The 16,214-nt window shown below is 41.2% G+C and overlaps 1 protein-coding gene across 1 annotated transcript in view; it reads left to right on the top strand.

Moving 5' to 3' along the window:
* The window catches only part of tmc6b (transmembrane channel-like 6b), an 82,141-nt gene that overhangs the window by 52,043 nt on the left and 13,884 nt on the right, over positions 1-16,214 (top strand). The window contains exons 7-12 of the mRNA XM_078571111.1: positions 1,438-1,531; positions 1,973-2,224; positions 6,993-7,168; positions 8,966-9,110; positions 9,913-10,068; positions 14,688-14,839. Of these exons, the coding sequence (XP_078427237.1) occupies positions 1,438-1,531; positions 1,973-2,224; positions 6,993-7,168; positions 8,966-9,110; positions 9,913-10,068; positions 14,688-14,839 (975 nt within the window). The remainder of the gene's footprint in view (positions 1-1,437; positions 1,532-1,972; positions 2,225-6,992; positions 7,169-8,965; positions 9,111-9,912; positions 10,069-14,687; positions 14,840-16,214) is intronic.

The following is a 16,214-nucleotide window of genomic DNA, read 5'->3' as shown; positions in this document are numbered from 1 at the left end:
TTTGGACATCTGCCCTTGTTTGAAAATGCTCCTGTGAAATATCTTCAGATGCTTTACCATATTAAAGGTACAAATTTTTGTTGCTACGGTGATCTACCCTTTCACTGCATGGTCTTTTACAATGTGTCCTTTTAAGAGTCCTATTCCTTCAGACATTCTGGAACTGATTTAGTAGTGGGCATTCATTTATCAGATGAATTTTCAGTACAATGTTAGTAGGCCAATTACATAACCACAAAATACTCAGCAGTCCTTTTGCCTCAGAACTATCCATCGCATTAAGGATTTACTCTGCTTATCATATAGGATTTAGACAGGCTTTTAAGAACTGAGTTTTTCATGCTTTAACAGAATGTAAGAATCAATACAATATTGTCTTCCGTCTCTTCGCAGTCATAACTGGCAGGTTATTCTAGCTAGGAAACCTAGCTCAGCTGGATGAAATTGATGTTCAAGCTGCAAATGCTCTATATAAAAGAAATTTAGATAATTTTGATCCAGTTCATGTCGTCTGTGGACCTACAGCAAAAAAAAATCCCAAATTGTCAGTAATAGGAATCCTTTCATGAGTTACATTCACCACAGGCAAGATCATAATGGGTACAGGACTTTGTGGTTTAGACGTAAGGCACAGAGGAATTTCTCGATATTGAGAAGTACTTAATTATTACTGGCATGAGAAGTGGAAAAATAGACAGTGCATTGTGAGTGCTCGGACATTTGAACATGCTTCAAGAATGGAGTAAAGGTAACACTTTGCTCTGCACCTGAAAGTGACTGATGTAAACTCTGGCGACAAAATTGGGTAGAGTAGTCCACTTAGCTGCGCCGACCTCCTGCCATCCGGAGTGCAGGGCTGCCGAAGCTAGGCTGACTAATGTGCACAAAAGTAAAGTTGTGCAAAAAAAGTATTGAAAGAAATTGTGAAGGTGAGCTCAACCTTTGGGCGTATAATGGTGCTACTACTGAAGGACACTATTATAGGGCGTGTAAATGCTCAATCTCATCTGTGATGCCAAAGGGTGACAGAAGTGGATTCTTAGCAGCGTCCCCCTAAGCCGCATGGCTGTGCAGCAACCCAGAAGCATCTGCGCAGGCTGCACGCAAGTCGGTCCCTTTTAAGTTATTGTGCAGTTGAGCAAAGAAATTTATAGAGGCCACACACTTAAACAAGTTGCCTGCATGCTCCAAAAATAAAATTAGAGAGTGCGTTGCTTCTAACTAGAACCTGAAACTTCCCTGCTTCGAGGGAGAGAGAGCAAAGCATGTTTGTAGCTAGCTGGAAACAAGTTACTTGACCGTGTTTTCAGTGATGGTAAATATCCTGAAGAGGGGATACATGTGGGCCAAAAATGTTGTTGGAAGAAGTGTGGAGGTTGGTAGTTTTAACTTGCTTTAAGGGGCTATAATTCATCTAATGCTTCTGTGTTCCTACAGGCGTATGACATCAAACTGTAGAGATCACAGTTGTGACCCGCTTGAAAAGAATCGTCTATCTTGTTGGAGTCGCACAAAGTACAATATGATAATTGTAAGCAGCTGAAAATGGTTTTATTTAAAAACCGTCAAACTCTTTGAATATTAGATATTTCTACTTTTTTAGTATTACTATTTTAAATATATTACTAACAATAATAGGAACTATGTAATTTCTATCCAATCTCTTGTCCCTTTTATAAAAGCTTTAATTTGTACTCAGTTGGTTAAAGTAATATTTGTATGTTTTTTAAAATAAAAATAACATCGGAACATATCTGAAATTGCAGCTGTAGAAAATATTATTTCCTCAAAGTTTTAAAGGTTTCCCCAAATATGTTATTTTTAAAAATATCAAAATATCAACAATGAAATATATGGTACAAAAGAGTGTCTGCCAATATTAGCAATTATCCTGTAAATCAAGGATTTAAAAAAAAAAGACTTTTTCTCTTCCTACGGACTGTTTAGCGTCATCTTTGTGTTTTATTATTAGGCTGCCAGGCAATGTTGGTATGGATTTCTTTCCTTTCTGCATTCGTTTCACCTGTGGCAGATTGCCCAGAAACAAATCGGTGGTCGCTTTGGAACGGGTGTGCTTTCGTACTTCATTTTCCTCAAGATGCTGCTGATATTCAATGTTTTCCACCTTGTCCTGAACCTACTCTTCATTGTTATTCCCCAAGCCACTCATCCTCCTGTAAGCACGAAAGTAAACTTCAGCGGGCTGGAGCTCCTGACCGGCGTGGTAAGTGAACTAAAACCGGGGTTCTTATCTGCTTTGCTTTGAGGGCCTGCTCCACTGAGAGGTCACCGAGAGAGCTTTTGGGGTTGTGGGTTCCACCTTCTCTGACAGGAATGTTGACTGTGGAGAGGAGATGATCTGTTCCCGAGGCTCTGGTAGGACATCCCTGGACCCACTGGATCGGTGCCACCGAAGAACAAGGGGTGGATGGTGAGCCCAAAGTGCTCTTCAACTTTAGGAAACACTTTTATCAGTGAGTGCTGAGTGGGCCTTGGATGTGCATGCACTGACTTGGTGCAGGCAAAGATAGGCAAATGTAACTCCATCACCAGTTGCCAGTGGGGATTAGTGTGTGTGAAGAGAGGGGCTGCTTATATCACACACATGGGCTGTGTGTGTTAAAATGGGGTCACGTTGGAAGACTGGAGTAGAGGATTCAGATTGGATAAGAGCTTGAGATAATGCATTACATTTGAAGACACTTGTAGTTTGGATTTACAGGCCTAAAGGAACATTATAATGGACTGTATTGCTTAAATGTTGATGATGCTTAATTTTATTCTGGACCCCTGCACATTAGTGCAATATTTTGAAATCAATGGATTTGAAAACGTGTACTTATGTGTCTTAACCTTAGGTATATGTTATGTCTCAGGTACACATTTATTGACAAGTTCACAAACTTCTGGTTAGACATTCTAATGTTATTCTATAACCCAGAAACGTCTTGGTTCCAAGCATTCCAGACTGGAGAGGTTAATGTATTTTTGCACCTTGTGAATTGGAGAATTTATGAAGTCCAAAATTTACTTGGTGTCTGTTTGCTGCCCAAGGTCTGCTCATCTCCATTAACGATTTGTTTAACAGAAAATGAACTAGGAACAACAAGTGCCATGCTCACTACAGGCTCATTTTGTGCACACTCATTTGCACTGGACTAAAACTCCTGCTCCGCATTCTCCATTTTGAGAATAGAGCTTCCCTCTTCCTTCAATACCAAATTTCAAGATGGTGGTGAAAGACGTGACTCAAATTAACCGCACCAAAAATGGCCGAAAGAAGTGAGAGAAATGGTGAAATAAACAGGGCCCTAATCAACATTACCCAGCTGACCTCATCATCATAAATCCTTCAACAAAGGCAACCCCCAACCCTTCTTCCTCCTCTCCAACCCTTCATGATAGCCAATGGTATTGATCCAAAGAATCCAAGAGCCCAGAACGAGGTCTATAAGAGAAGTACGTGGCCATGAATATAAAATTCTAAGCCCAATATTTGTATTGAAAAAGGGTAACACGAGGAAAACTCCTTGCATTTTTTTGATACTAATTTCTTCTTAAGGTGCTATGGTGGTATACTTTGGTGTATTACCATATTATGATAGGGAAGAGTTAATAATATTTGCTGGATTAAACGATGAGGCGGCAGGACAAAGGCGAACCAAGTGTTTACCTACCAGAGGGTAACATTCCCGCTGGTTCTTGCATAGCTCCTTCCAGTGGATCACTGAGTGATATTGAGAGTGCAAATCTGGGACAATTATGTCCCCAGTTTCTATGTATGGTAGCGTGTGCGTTTACCCGATGGCTGCAATGGTGGGTTTTCACGCCGCATCGTCCCAAACCCACTGCATTAGTTATGCATTCCCGGGAAACACGCTGTTTCCATGGTGGGTAGGCTCTCATTCACCCGCCACACCCTCATCTTGCCGTTTCGTCACGCCAGGCGCCATATTTAAAGTCCAGGCATGGGCACACATCTCAGTGCACGACTACTGCAGAGAAGATGTCCACGAAAGGCAAAAAGACTGCAGCCCCCAGGTTTAATGGAACGCCTTATGGATGCCGTGGAGGTCTGCCATGATGTCCGACGTCCTCTACCCCCACTCTGGCCGCAGGATGGGCAGTGGCGTGACCAACCAGGCTTGGGAGGTGGAGGCAGCGGTGGTCAGTGCCAATGTTGCACAGAAGAGGCTGGCCATCTAATGCAGATAGAGGATGAATGATCTCATCTATGCAGCCAGGGTATGACAACCATCTCTCACACTCTAAATTCACACGCTATAAACTCTCAGACTCAAGCCCATCACACATTTACTGACATCTCACTCACTGCCAGCTCAAGGGACATCATCACCCATTCTCACACACACCCTCACATCTCCATCTGGCCTCAACTCCTCTGGAGACTGCCTCCTCAGCCCTCACCAACTTGAGGCCACTTGCACAGATCAACATGTGCCCCCACACACCCCCTGGGTTACCCTCCTTCCCCAGTACAGCCCTCATCCTGCAGCCTCTTCCCTTGCCTGAGGCCAACTCTCCCGCTTCGCCAAGCAAGACCTAGCCCTGCAGCCATTGAAAAGCCACCCACATACGGCTGACCTGGTAGGTAGAGACCGACCTGTGAGCCCCCATAAAAGTGACGTGGTGCTGCCTGTGAAGCCTGGCACTGATGACTGCGAGCACTGACCGAAGCAAGGTAGGCAAACAAACCTTGAAATCCCGAGCCAAGTGCAGCCCGCCAGGTTCATATCGTTTATGTGCTGTTGTGGAACACGTTGGCATGTTTTCCGCCAACGTGGGTGGACAATGCAGCGGGGGAGGGGAATGATTCCAGCTGGCAGGCCTAATAATGATATGCTGATGTATTACAATGAGGCGCCTGGTGGTGGAGAACCGTCGGCGGGCTGAAACTGATCACGCCATATTGTCTGCTCATGCCACCGAACTCACCCGACGCCAGCGGGCACTGAAAATCCTGGCCTAGGGGTGGAATCTTCTTGGTCCGCCAGCAGCGGGAAGCTTGGCGAACGGGGTATCTTAATTTGGCTTGGGGCCAAAAATCAGTCTTCCGACGGTGGGTTGAACTTTTGCAATTAAGTTCCCTGGGCTTCAAAGGAGAGTTGAGCTTCCTGACAAATGATGTCTGGAAGTCCTTTTGCATGCCATGCATGCTCATTAAAAGAGCAGCTTGCCAGAGTTAAGTTCCCCTTCCAAAGTAAGTTCCCTGCCAGTGAGAAGTTAGGACTTTTCACTTTTACGACTGTGCAGAACTGACATGCGCCTGGCGAGGCAGATTTCTTCCATGATTAACGGTGAGTTGCCGCTGCATTGTCCTCTTTGGGGAGTGTCTGTAAATGCCAGCCTATGCTTGAGGCTGGTGGCAGTGTAGGATTGCGTGCAGGATGACCAAGGGAGGGGGGGAATGGTTCGTGGGCAAGTGGTTAGGTGAAGGTGGAAAGGATAGTGCAGGATCTCAGGGTGTCCTTTAAATCTGGAGCCTGGACCTTCGACCCATGAGGTAACAGTGGCGACAGTGACTCCCTGCCCACCCCCACTGTGAGAATTGCTGAGCTCCTCGCAGATGCATTTTAACGAGCTGAACAGCACATGATTGCAAAACGAAAACAAAAATACCTGGAAAAACTCAGCAGGTCTGACAGCGTCTGCGGAGAGGGACACAGTTAACGTTTCGAGTCCGTATGACTCTTCAACAGAACTGAGGAAATATAGAAAAGAGGTGAAATATAAGCTGGTTTAAGGGGGGGGGTGGTGGGACAGGACATGATTGCAACTGGCTGTCTGCACCTTGTACCAGCCAACCCCCAGCTCAAATCGCTCTCACTTCCCACTCCTGTCACGAAACTTAGACTCCAGAACGGAAGTTTATGGGCTGGGAGTAGGTTGTCTGCCAGCTCTCTCCCCTGAGGAAATGTGTAAAAAGAAAAGAGAAATGGTGTTCAATAAAAACAGCTTTAAAGTGAAATTTGGTCAAACTTGTTCTTGGGATTTTTGTTTTCATTATTAAACCTGAAGTTATCTATCACGATAAATTGTCCTTTTGCAACATTATTCGAACAGTCGTAAACTTACATTGAGTTTCTCGCAATATATTTGTCTTAATAAAAAGACAGTGAATACATTTGCAGATGTTTATGTAACTGTAATTCATTAGTGGGCGAGTAAATGGGCAGACAGAAGGAAAGAGTGCTAAAGCTACCCTAGATCTCTGGACTTCTCCTGTGCCTGAAACCAACATTGAAGCAAACCTCTTGCTTTGGTTGGTGATGTAGTACAACAGAAATGAATGCAAGTGATGGGGAAGAATTTAAGTTGCAAATTTCTCTCGTAGGATGGTCAAGAGTAGAAAGATTTAGCAGCCAATTTGCAGCAAAATCTGATTCTGTCGATAACTTGATGCTCCCACGGGTAGGGTGTAGATTGGTGTCTGTAAATCTCCTTGGCTGCATTCCAGACCTTTGTTGAATGATCACAAAGGGAGGGGAAAATTACTGAAGCGGGCAACATTTTTATATTAAAAAAAAAGCAGAGGTCAAGTAGACCTGTTTCATTCCTGCCTCCTTGTGTGAGAACAAATTATCTTGTTACTTTTTTTTTTAAGGAATAAATATGGAAATCAAATGTGGAGAGTATCTGTTTCCAAGTAAGTGATGATATGAAAACATGTTTTGATGTTCGCTGGTTTTATATCTCTCAAGACTCTGCTGCTGTTCATGAAAGAGCATAGTTACCCAACTTGGGAACCCAGCACATTGGTGCCTGACCTTCCCAACTGTTTAACATTACAGGAGTTTTATGAAAAGAAATGGCTTTGAAGGAACAAAGCACAGGATGCTTGATGTTAAGAGAAGTTACAAACAGTTCAGGGGAAGTGTGTGCTCTTGGCTGCAAAAAAAATAGCAGACTGAGTTAACACCCTTACAATGTTGCCATAGGCTGTTCAAATTGTGTTTTATTTTCTTGTTTAGGGTTATTTCACAGACACAGTTCTATACTATGGATATTATAGAAACAGCTCTTGGAATATTTTGGGCAGTAAAGGATCCAATACTGATGCCCTTAATATATGGTATAATATGCCGATAGCATATATCTACACGCTTGGAACTTCTTTCTTCGTCACCTGCATCATCCTGGTCCATTGGTAAAATATCTTTTTCCACTTATGTTACTCTGTACTGACCAGCCACAGCAGTAGACCTCTAATTTTTCATATTTCATGGGGGAATGAATGTTGTGCTACTTTGGGGTTGCTTTCTAATTTATGTATGTTCACATGTTGGGGATCCTGAATTTGGACAAAAGCAAAATTCTGCAGTTGCTGATCATCTGAACAGAAAATGCCAGAAATGCTCAGCAGGTCAGGCAGCATCCATGGAAAGAGAAACAGAGTTAACACTTCAGGTCAATGAACTTTCCATCAGAACTGATTTTGAACAGTGGGACTGTAGATCAAAGGCACCCCTTATCGTTGATTATATAATGTAAATAAAATGTGCAGGAAAATAATGACTTTTGCTTGAGACCTTGTTCAAAATGGTTTCCAGCACGTGCAGTCTCTGCTGCTTGCAGGATCTTGGCACTCTCATGATTACTGACTCCTGAGTTGCTTATTTGTCCTTTATCACCATTGACTGCCTTTAGTGTTTTATGTTCAATAACTGTTTTCTGAAGTTGTCTGTGTCTCGTGCCGGTTGCTCTCCCCAGCATCAAAAACAGCCTCTTAGTAATATTGCAGGGCCACTTCTACACAGCCAGATCCATCTTAAAACAGTTTTGCAAGTGTAGTTTCTTTAAAATCACAAACATAAACTATTTTGCTCAGCTTGTAATCTTTCACTGTGTAGTTGAGGAATGTCCATAAAGGACAACAGTGATAGAATCTTGTTGGATCTTAGCCACCAAACAACTTACCACCCTGTACCTCTAAAAGCACCATGCTCTCCATTTAGGTTGCTGTCTGAGGTGGAGGTTGAAGTTTTGATGGTGCGTACAGTCTCCAGTGATGCAAGTAAATAGCTGGTTATGTTCACAATTTACCATTGATTTTTGAGTAGACGTGAGCAAAAGATTCTGTGTATAATTGCACTATAAGTCTCTAGGTTCATTCTTTTCTGTGTTTACAACATTTGGGACAGCATTTTGTTCTGCATTTGTGAACCAGGATTGTTCACACCATTTGGCTTTTTTCCAGAATAAATAGCAATGTCAAATGCCAATTGATTACAATTATTAGTGATCAGGTTTTTTTTAAGCTTCTCTGCAGAATAGAGACTGTCACCACACCTCTAAATCTATGCACAATCTGACACTAATCCTGCTGTGGTTTTTAAAGAATGTGAGATACTGACAGCTTGATGTGTATTTTCTTCTGGTGTTTGAAACTCTAACCAGTATATGGCAGATCTAATCAAAAGTGTAGTCATGCTTCATCATTATATATAAATGATATTGGGTGAAAGTGTGCAAAACTATTGTTTTTGCTCAACAGCTATCTTTGGTAATGTGTAGCTGAGGGAGGGTCCAGATTGGTTTCCTTTGCTGAAAATCATGTCAATAAAGACCAAAATATTTTTTTCCTGTATCAGTGTCAAAATTGTGTAACAATATCTAAGTTACGTAAGAAGGAAGATGAAAAATTTAAATGTCCCCTGATACTGAATCACAAAATAGCAAATCCAGTTAGGTGGTAAAGAACGTATGCTTTAGATTTGACTTTTTAAGGCAAATTGAGGGTCTTAAAGGGTTGATGTGTGTGTCTCACGATGTGATTATGGATTCCAACAAATGACTGTGAATTTTGAATAGATTTTTGAATTTGAATAGATCAGTTCAAGGTTCACCGAGCAAAAAATATTGAAGCCTATTTTTCATAATATGTGCAGAAATGATTTCGCAGCTTGTGGCAGCCATAAATAACCTGAGAATTTTAACCCTTCAGTTTGTCCAGAGCTTTTGGAGAGAGTTATAGAGTGGGCAGCAACTACGGGAATCTGGTAGCCAAAGTGTTCTGCTCGTGGGATTTTAAGATGACACAGAAACAGTCAGTTGAGTCAAATTACGAGAACATCAGCACCCAGTTAAAGGTGAGTTGTGTCTTAGCGCTAACTATTGTGTTGTGCGATTGAACCAGACATTCACACATCTGTTGGTCTGCCAGTTTGGCATGTTTGATTCACAACCAGAAAGCCACCTTCCATCAACCTGTTACTCTGGCTTATGCACTTTTATGTGAAGTAGAATAGGGTGTTAACAGTCTCCAATACAGATGCAAGATGACACTGGATTTGGGGAGGATTAGCCATGTGGTACCAGAGGCCACGACGCAATAACGATACAGAACTTTTAACATCATCTTGTTACTTCTTGGCTACTTTTCTAAATTCCCCCTTTATTCCATTAATTTTCCATTCACTTTTAATCCATAATGGGCATTGTAGTTAAAGTAGCTAGTATTCTTTTGTGGCAGTCACTAGAGACAGTGATTTAATTTGTTTTAAAATAGTTGTTGTTTTTGATTATTTTGGTTCCTCATCAGCGGAACCACTATCCCACCAAAATGCTACCTTCTGTTGTTGCCTTTTCACAATTTCTATTGTTGAAGTTGGAAACAACAAGGCAATCGATTTCATGTTCATAACTGCAAGGACATTTTGTTACAAACCAGAATTTAGCAGAAATATGGGGCAGAGTTTTGGGTCATTGCGGTCAAATGGGGGTCACATACCGCTGTTTGTGGGGAAACAGTCACCCAGCAGTGATTGTTTTTCTGAATTGGCCAATTAGTGGCCAGCGGACGGGCTGTACTGTTGAGCGGTTTAGTTAAAGAATATCCTAAGTAGATTTACTTCTGCTAAAACGTTACTGTTTTTTTTCCCCCCCAAATAGGAATATCTTACTGAGCATGATTTTCGTGCTACTCGCTCAAGCATTTATCGGTGGTTGGCTAATCTGTCAGTTCATGTTCTGGGCTGGCTGTTGTCCTTGGGGAGTGTTGTTGGATGTGCCTTTGGAGTTTACGACTACTCAAAAAGCAGGCCGAAGGTGGGTTTTGTGTGATATGATTCTGTTCATCAATGACCACTCATAAATGTGCAATCATGATCAAGAAACATTCAGTCGGGGTGAACTAATTTATCTGCTTAGTGGAAAAATTTGATAACTTTCGCATTGCTTGCTTATACCTTTAGAAGTGAAGATCATACCTTTAAGAGTTGTTCGATCACTGATGCTAACCCCAAGACTGTTCTATACTCCACTCAATTAAGCACATTTGTAGGAAGTTTCTTTTCTTTCTAAACTGCATCAACCCTCAAAGTGGATGTTTGTAGAGGGAACTTCCCTCCTCCCTCACTACTGAATAGAGAAGGAAGAAAAAACAGATCTAACTTTATCTAATTACTTGAGCTTGGACCAATATTAGACATTGTCATTGAGAAATTATACAGTTTGTTCTTTTGGAGAAAGTTGGCTGGAAACCAGTACTTACTAAAAAGAAATGTTTATAAATGACAGTGAAAAGAAATACAAGAAATATTTTTGTGTTGAGTTCCAAAATGAAGGGAAGCAGATTTTTTTTAATAATGGCAAATGGATATGAATTTTTTGTTTTTTGCAAGACTATTTAATAAATATGGTTACTTTTGAGAAACAGTTCTTCAACTTTTCTATCAATATTCTCCCTAATCTGGTTCTGTAGGCACTTTCTGGCACCTCATCCAATTGGCCAATTTTTTGCCGATTTAAGCCTATGCGAGGAGTGTCACTGGGTTACTGACGTATGGGAGCACCAATGCCAAGTCCAATTCTGTTCTCCCAGTGTCTACCAGGGCTGATTAAACGATGGCCAGAAGCAAGAACCCGCGCAAAATGTATTTCTCCACCTCACAAAACCAAAGGTGTTGATTGAAATGCCTCATTGCCTCCTCCTCCTTCAGGCACCATGCCCTAAGAGGGTGTTGGCAAACATGGACTTCCTTTGGATTGGTCCATGATTATGATTGGCAAAGTACTGCGGTGGTTTGGCCATTGCCATTTGCAGTATGGCTGACCATGAAACACTTTCACTTTTATCACCTGCCATCAGGCATATTGGAAGGGTTTACAGGTTGGTCACTAAGCTGTACAGCCACATTCTGAATGCACCTTCCACAGCCATCAAGTCCCGAAGTGGGATTTGAACCGGAGTTTCTGGCCCAGAGGTAAGAGTGCTACCACTGCGCCCCAAGACTTCCTGCCTCATTGCCTACACAGGCAAAATGAGCTAACACTGACTCACTGTCTTAGTCAGTTAAGCCAAATGCAATAATCTTGCAACTAAGCGAATTGCATCAGTTTCACAAAGCCTCCTGTGTTTGCAGGTAAAATATCTCATCTCATCTGAGCTTTCAACATGATTGTTAAATCTCTGTTCCTGTCATTGTAGATTTGACTATGCACTGGTTCTGTTATCTGAATCTTTGTGCAAGCAACGTACTGAGCTGCATCACTTCCTAGTTGAAATGTCTCACCATACTCCCTGTATAGCCAGCAATGATCAGATCGTGGCTAATCCAGCATGATAAAGTGTAATGGCAATTTCCATTGTCCGTGGCACTCACTATTGGGAAAATTATTCAGTATTTGATGATTAAAGTCAGTGTGTGTATTTCATGGTGCATCATGAAATGAGGTTAAAAATCATACCTTGAATGTAGAAAGTTATTCTAAACTACTCCGATTTATTTCAGTGTCACATCATAAATCTTTTAAGCACCTTGATAAAATTCCTGCCCTGTAATCGACCCAAGTTACTCCCTTATTCTGTAGATGCATCTTCACAGTATCACGGTATCTTTACAGTGCAGAAGGAGGCCATTCAGTGTGCACTGGGTCTCTGAAAGAGCATTCCACCTAATCCCACTCCCCTGCCTTATTCCTGTAACCTTGCACATTCTCTCTTTTCAGGTAGCAATTCAATTTCCTTTGGGATACCTTGATTGAACCTCCCTCCATCACCCTTTCAGGAAGTTTGTTCCAGACTCCAGCCACCCTCTGGGTGAAAACATTTTTCCTCATCACATTTACTCCTTTTGTCAATTATTTTGATGAGGAAAGTCTTGAATTTCAAAAGGACATATTTTGAAATTCAAGACTTTCCCCATCACAATTGACAACCTTTCCAATCTTCGTATCATCTGCAAATTTTGAAATCATGCCCCACACACCACAGCCTGAGTCATTAATATCTATCAGGAAGAGCAAGGGTCCCAACACTGACCCCTGGGGAACTCCACTACAAACCTTCCTCCAACCTGATAAACAACCATTTATCACTATTCTGTTTCCTATCATTTACTTTAATTATTTTATTTTAACTATTTTATTTTAATTATTTTGTTATCTTATATTTTAACGTTTTACTACTTGTTAGCTGGCTTTTGACACACTGTCCCTTACACCAAGCACTTACCAGCCAATCAACTCGCTGGTTTACTGTGATGTCACGGTTGTTTTTTCCCACTCAGCTTCTTCAGAAGCTGAAATGCTCCCGGCTCTCAACCTGCCTCAGCTCCGCTTCCAGGTAGGAATTATGATGACAGTATGCCAACGTCAATAGTGGAGTATGTGCAGATGAAACATGGGAACATAGAAGCCAAGATTTTTTTCCAGAAATGTTGGAAATCTGAAACATTAAAAGGTAATGTATAGGATCTGTAAAGAGAAAGGGCCAGTTTGTGCTTGCGGTCTAATCCTACGTAAAAATTGAAAACAAAAAGAACAGCTTTTTTTGTTGGGTTTGGTAAAAAAAATGAAAAACACAGTGAAGGGAGGGACAGAACTTGGCCGGTATTCCTGGAAGAGACGACACCATAAACTGAGCATTCAAAAAAATACTGCAAAAGTTTGAAGAATCTCTCCTCCTCTCTCCTATTCTTTCTCCAACTCTGAGGAGTGTGTTACTTGGAGATGGCTGTGTGTGTGACATCACAGCACATCAAAGCATGTTACTTAGTGAGTCTGATCTGAGTTGTACTCTTTGGGAGAAACTGAGGTAATCTTAGCTGGGTATCACAGTTTATTTTTGCTGCACTCTCATCCCATGTTGCCATGAAAGAAACAACTGTATCATTTACATTATATCTGCTGGTGTATGTTAAAGGTTTTTAAATTGACACTTGTGAAGTGGTGAATCCAGTATCCTTTAATACTCAAATAATGAGTCAAAAATTGTTGCTTGAATTTTATTGCAGTCTTATCGTAAATTCATGCACATTCATTGGAAAATGAATTAGATGATTATAGCACGAGAAAGGGGTTGAGTGTGTGTCAGGAACCACAAGTGTTGACGTCAAAAGATTTCCAAGATCTTGTGGTCTGAGGTTGTTTTGTAACCTAAGGTTCACAGTTGGTGCTAAACGGTATTCATTTCGAAAAAGGAAGAACGTCCCAATTCGATCTAAATGTGAAAATTTCAAGTTAAACTCATTGGGCAGAATTTTGCTCTTGGCTGGCGGGTGGGCAGCCGACCCCTGCTGCCGAAATGGGGCCTACCGCCATTTTGAGTGGGCGGGCCAATTAAGGCCCGCCTAGCGGGCTGCCCAACAGGAAGCGCTATGCGGGCGGAGGGGAGGGATTCCCCAACTGTTAGTGCGCTCTTTCGCACACGTGCACTAAGTGCTGTCTCAGGGAGATTACTGACCGTCTAAAAAATCTTTAAAAATAGAAAAATATTAAAATTATTAGCATGTCCCCCTTGTGACAATGTCACACGAGATGGGGCATGTTAATAAGAAGCACAGAAACTTTATTTAAGTTTTTAAAAAACAGACATGATACCTCATCCCGCCACTGGATGAGGTTTCATGTTTTTTCAGAAGCCCGCCGGGGCTCCTGACCTGCCCACCAACCTTAAGGTTGGCCAGGCAGGTCTTTAATTATCCTGTCAGTGGCCTCAATTGGCCATTGACAGGTTGGCGGGCAGACAGCTGATTTTACTGTCTGCCTGCCTTCCTAAAAATTTAAATGGACCGGGATGACGTCGGGGGGTCATTTTCGCGTTGGCGAGCGGGCCTTGCCCCCAGCTCACCGACAGAAAAATTCTGGCCATTGTGATTTATGAGTTTCATCGCTTTGATATCAAATGACAGGACTGACAGCTGCAACCATAACCCCCTGTGTATGTCCCAATTATTCATTTTGCTCTGTTAAATCTTGATTTAAAAGTGAAAAATTCATGGAATTTTACTTTCTGGTTTGTTGACTTGAGGGAATATTTCAATACCATTTAACTGTTTACCCTAGTTGATGAGATCAGTGTTGCTGAACTCTCTTCACTCTTCCTTACATTAAATTGTTCATTCTATAATGTGAAGCTTCAAAGCTGGATGAGAATTTCTACCTTCTCCCTTCCAAATTAAAATAAACGTCATCTGTCCTACAAGGAAACGTGGATTGCAATTTTAATTTATACAAGTGAACAAAATTTTGACATTATGGAACGTCTCACCCTGCCTGTGAAATTAGCAACTTTGCAAGCTTTCCAAATCAATTTTTCAAATTTCAAAGAGGCAGTATGTATTTATATGATGGAGATAACCATTGTGGTTTTTTTTGTGCTTCTTGATTCTCTAAAAGCCTGCCTTCAGCTGATTAAAATGTTTTCTGTTTTAAACATTCAACAGGAAATGTTCGAGAAGCAAGTGGAGTACAGTTTGCTAACGCTTCCCATGGTTGTGTCAGTTATTAATCTTGTGATGCCGTATATTTATAACCTAATTGGGTTACTGGAAAAATATGACTTCCCACAGCAACAGATCTATGTTTCCATTACCAGGTATGAATATGTTAGAGACAAACTGGTCTTTCAAAATTTTCAAACATTGTTTTATGTCGTGTTTTATTTTTGCTGAATATGCAATTTCTTTATCCAAATGATAGGAGGAGGGTACCAAAGTCCATAGTTGTAGCATTTATCATGTGTGTGTTCCCGGATGACGCTGTTAGGTTCTTTCTTGCGTCCGTGTCAAAGTGTCTGGTTTTCATATTCCATGCTACCCCAGTAAATTTGTGATTGGGAATCCACTAGATGGAGATGTGGGTGAAAAAAACCACAATGTTAAACCGCACCATTGAACAGCACATTGGAGCACCTTTTGGTGGTGGTCACTTTGATGCTGTAAATACATGATATGTGAGATAAAAATAAAAACAGAAGACCAAACAATGGTCCCAAATTTATATTTTGCCAATGAACTCTGCTGTTAAATAGCATTTTAACAATTGATGGTGTTGAAAATGCACGATAGAGCATTTAGAAGAGAAAGATAGATTGATGTTTAACGTGGAACCCTTTGCTAAAAATAGTCCTGATAAAAGGTCTCTCTGAAAACACAGCCTTTTTTTTAAGATGTTGATCAAAGTTTTCTCCATTGTTAGTATTTTCTCTCTCACATTTGCGGTGTTCATCTCTTCAATTTAAAGCTATCATTTTACCTCATTTTGAATTTGCATATTCTTGCTTCATACAAATTTGAGTGTGTGTGTTAATTTAGTTATTTGCTCTGTGAAACTGCACCAACAGTAGCTTTAAGTGGAAGCCAAGCGTTATAGGGAGTTGCTTTTAAAGCTTTGCAGGTAATGACATTGCCATAGACAGGTAGTCATTGCTTAACTTATAATGGCAACAAATTTAAGAATGGCTCTAAACAGATGTCTCTTTCTGTGGGGAATTTACTGAAAATTAAATCACTAAATGACATTAAATCAGAAGGTCCATTAAGAAAAATTTGCATGTTTAGTAGTTTTGAATAGTCAACCTTAGTTCAGTGATCATATTCTTGTACTTGATCAGAAGGTTGTAGATTTAAGGCCCATTCCAGAGACCTGAGCGCACAATCTAGGCTGATGCTTCAGCGAAAATAGTGTGTGTACTGCACTGTAGGAGGTGATGCCATTCAGATGAGATATTCATCGGGGGCCCAGTCTGCCCTCTCACACGTATGTCAAAGATCCCATGACACTATTCAAAGAAGATCAAGGAAGTTCTCCTAGCGTCCTGACCAACATTAATCCCTAAACCAATATTATTTGGTCCCTTATCCAATTGCTATTTGTAGAATCTTGCTGTGTGCAAATTTTACAATCGTGGCTGCACTTGAAAGGTACGTTATTAGCTGAGGTTATGAATGCTGTTACATAAATGCAAGTTC

Source organism: Cetorhinus maximus, chromosome 24 (assembly GCF_964194155.1).
Source record: "Cetorhinus maximus chromosome 24, sCetMax3.hap1.1, whole genome shotgun sequence".
Taxonomy (NCBI): domain Eukaryota; kingdom Metazoa; phylum Chordata; class Chondrichthyes; order Lamniformes; family Cetorhinidae; genus Cetorhinus; species Cetorhinus maximus.
This window is presented reverse-complemented; position numbering and strand designations above follow the sequence as displayed.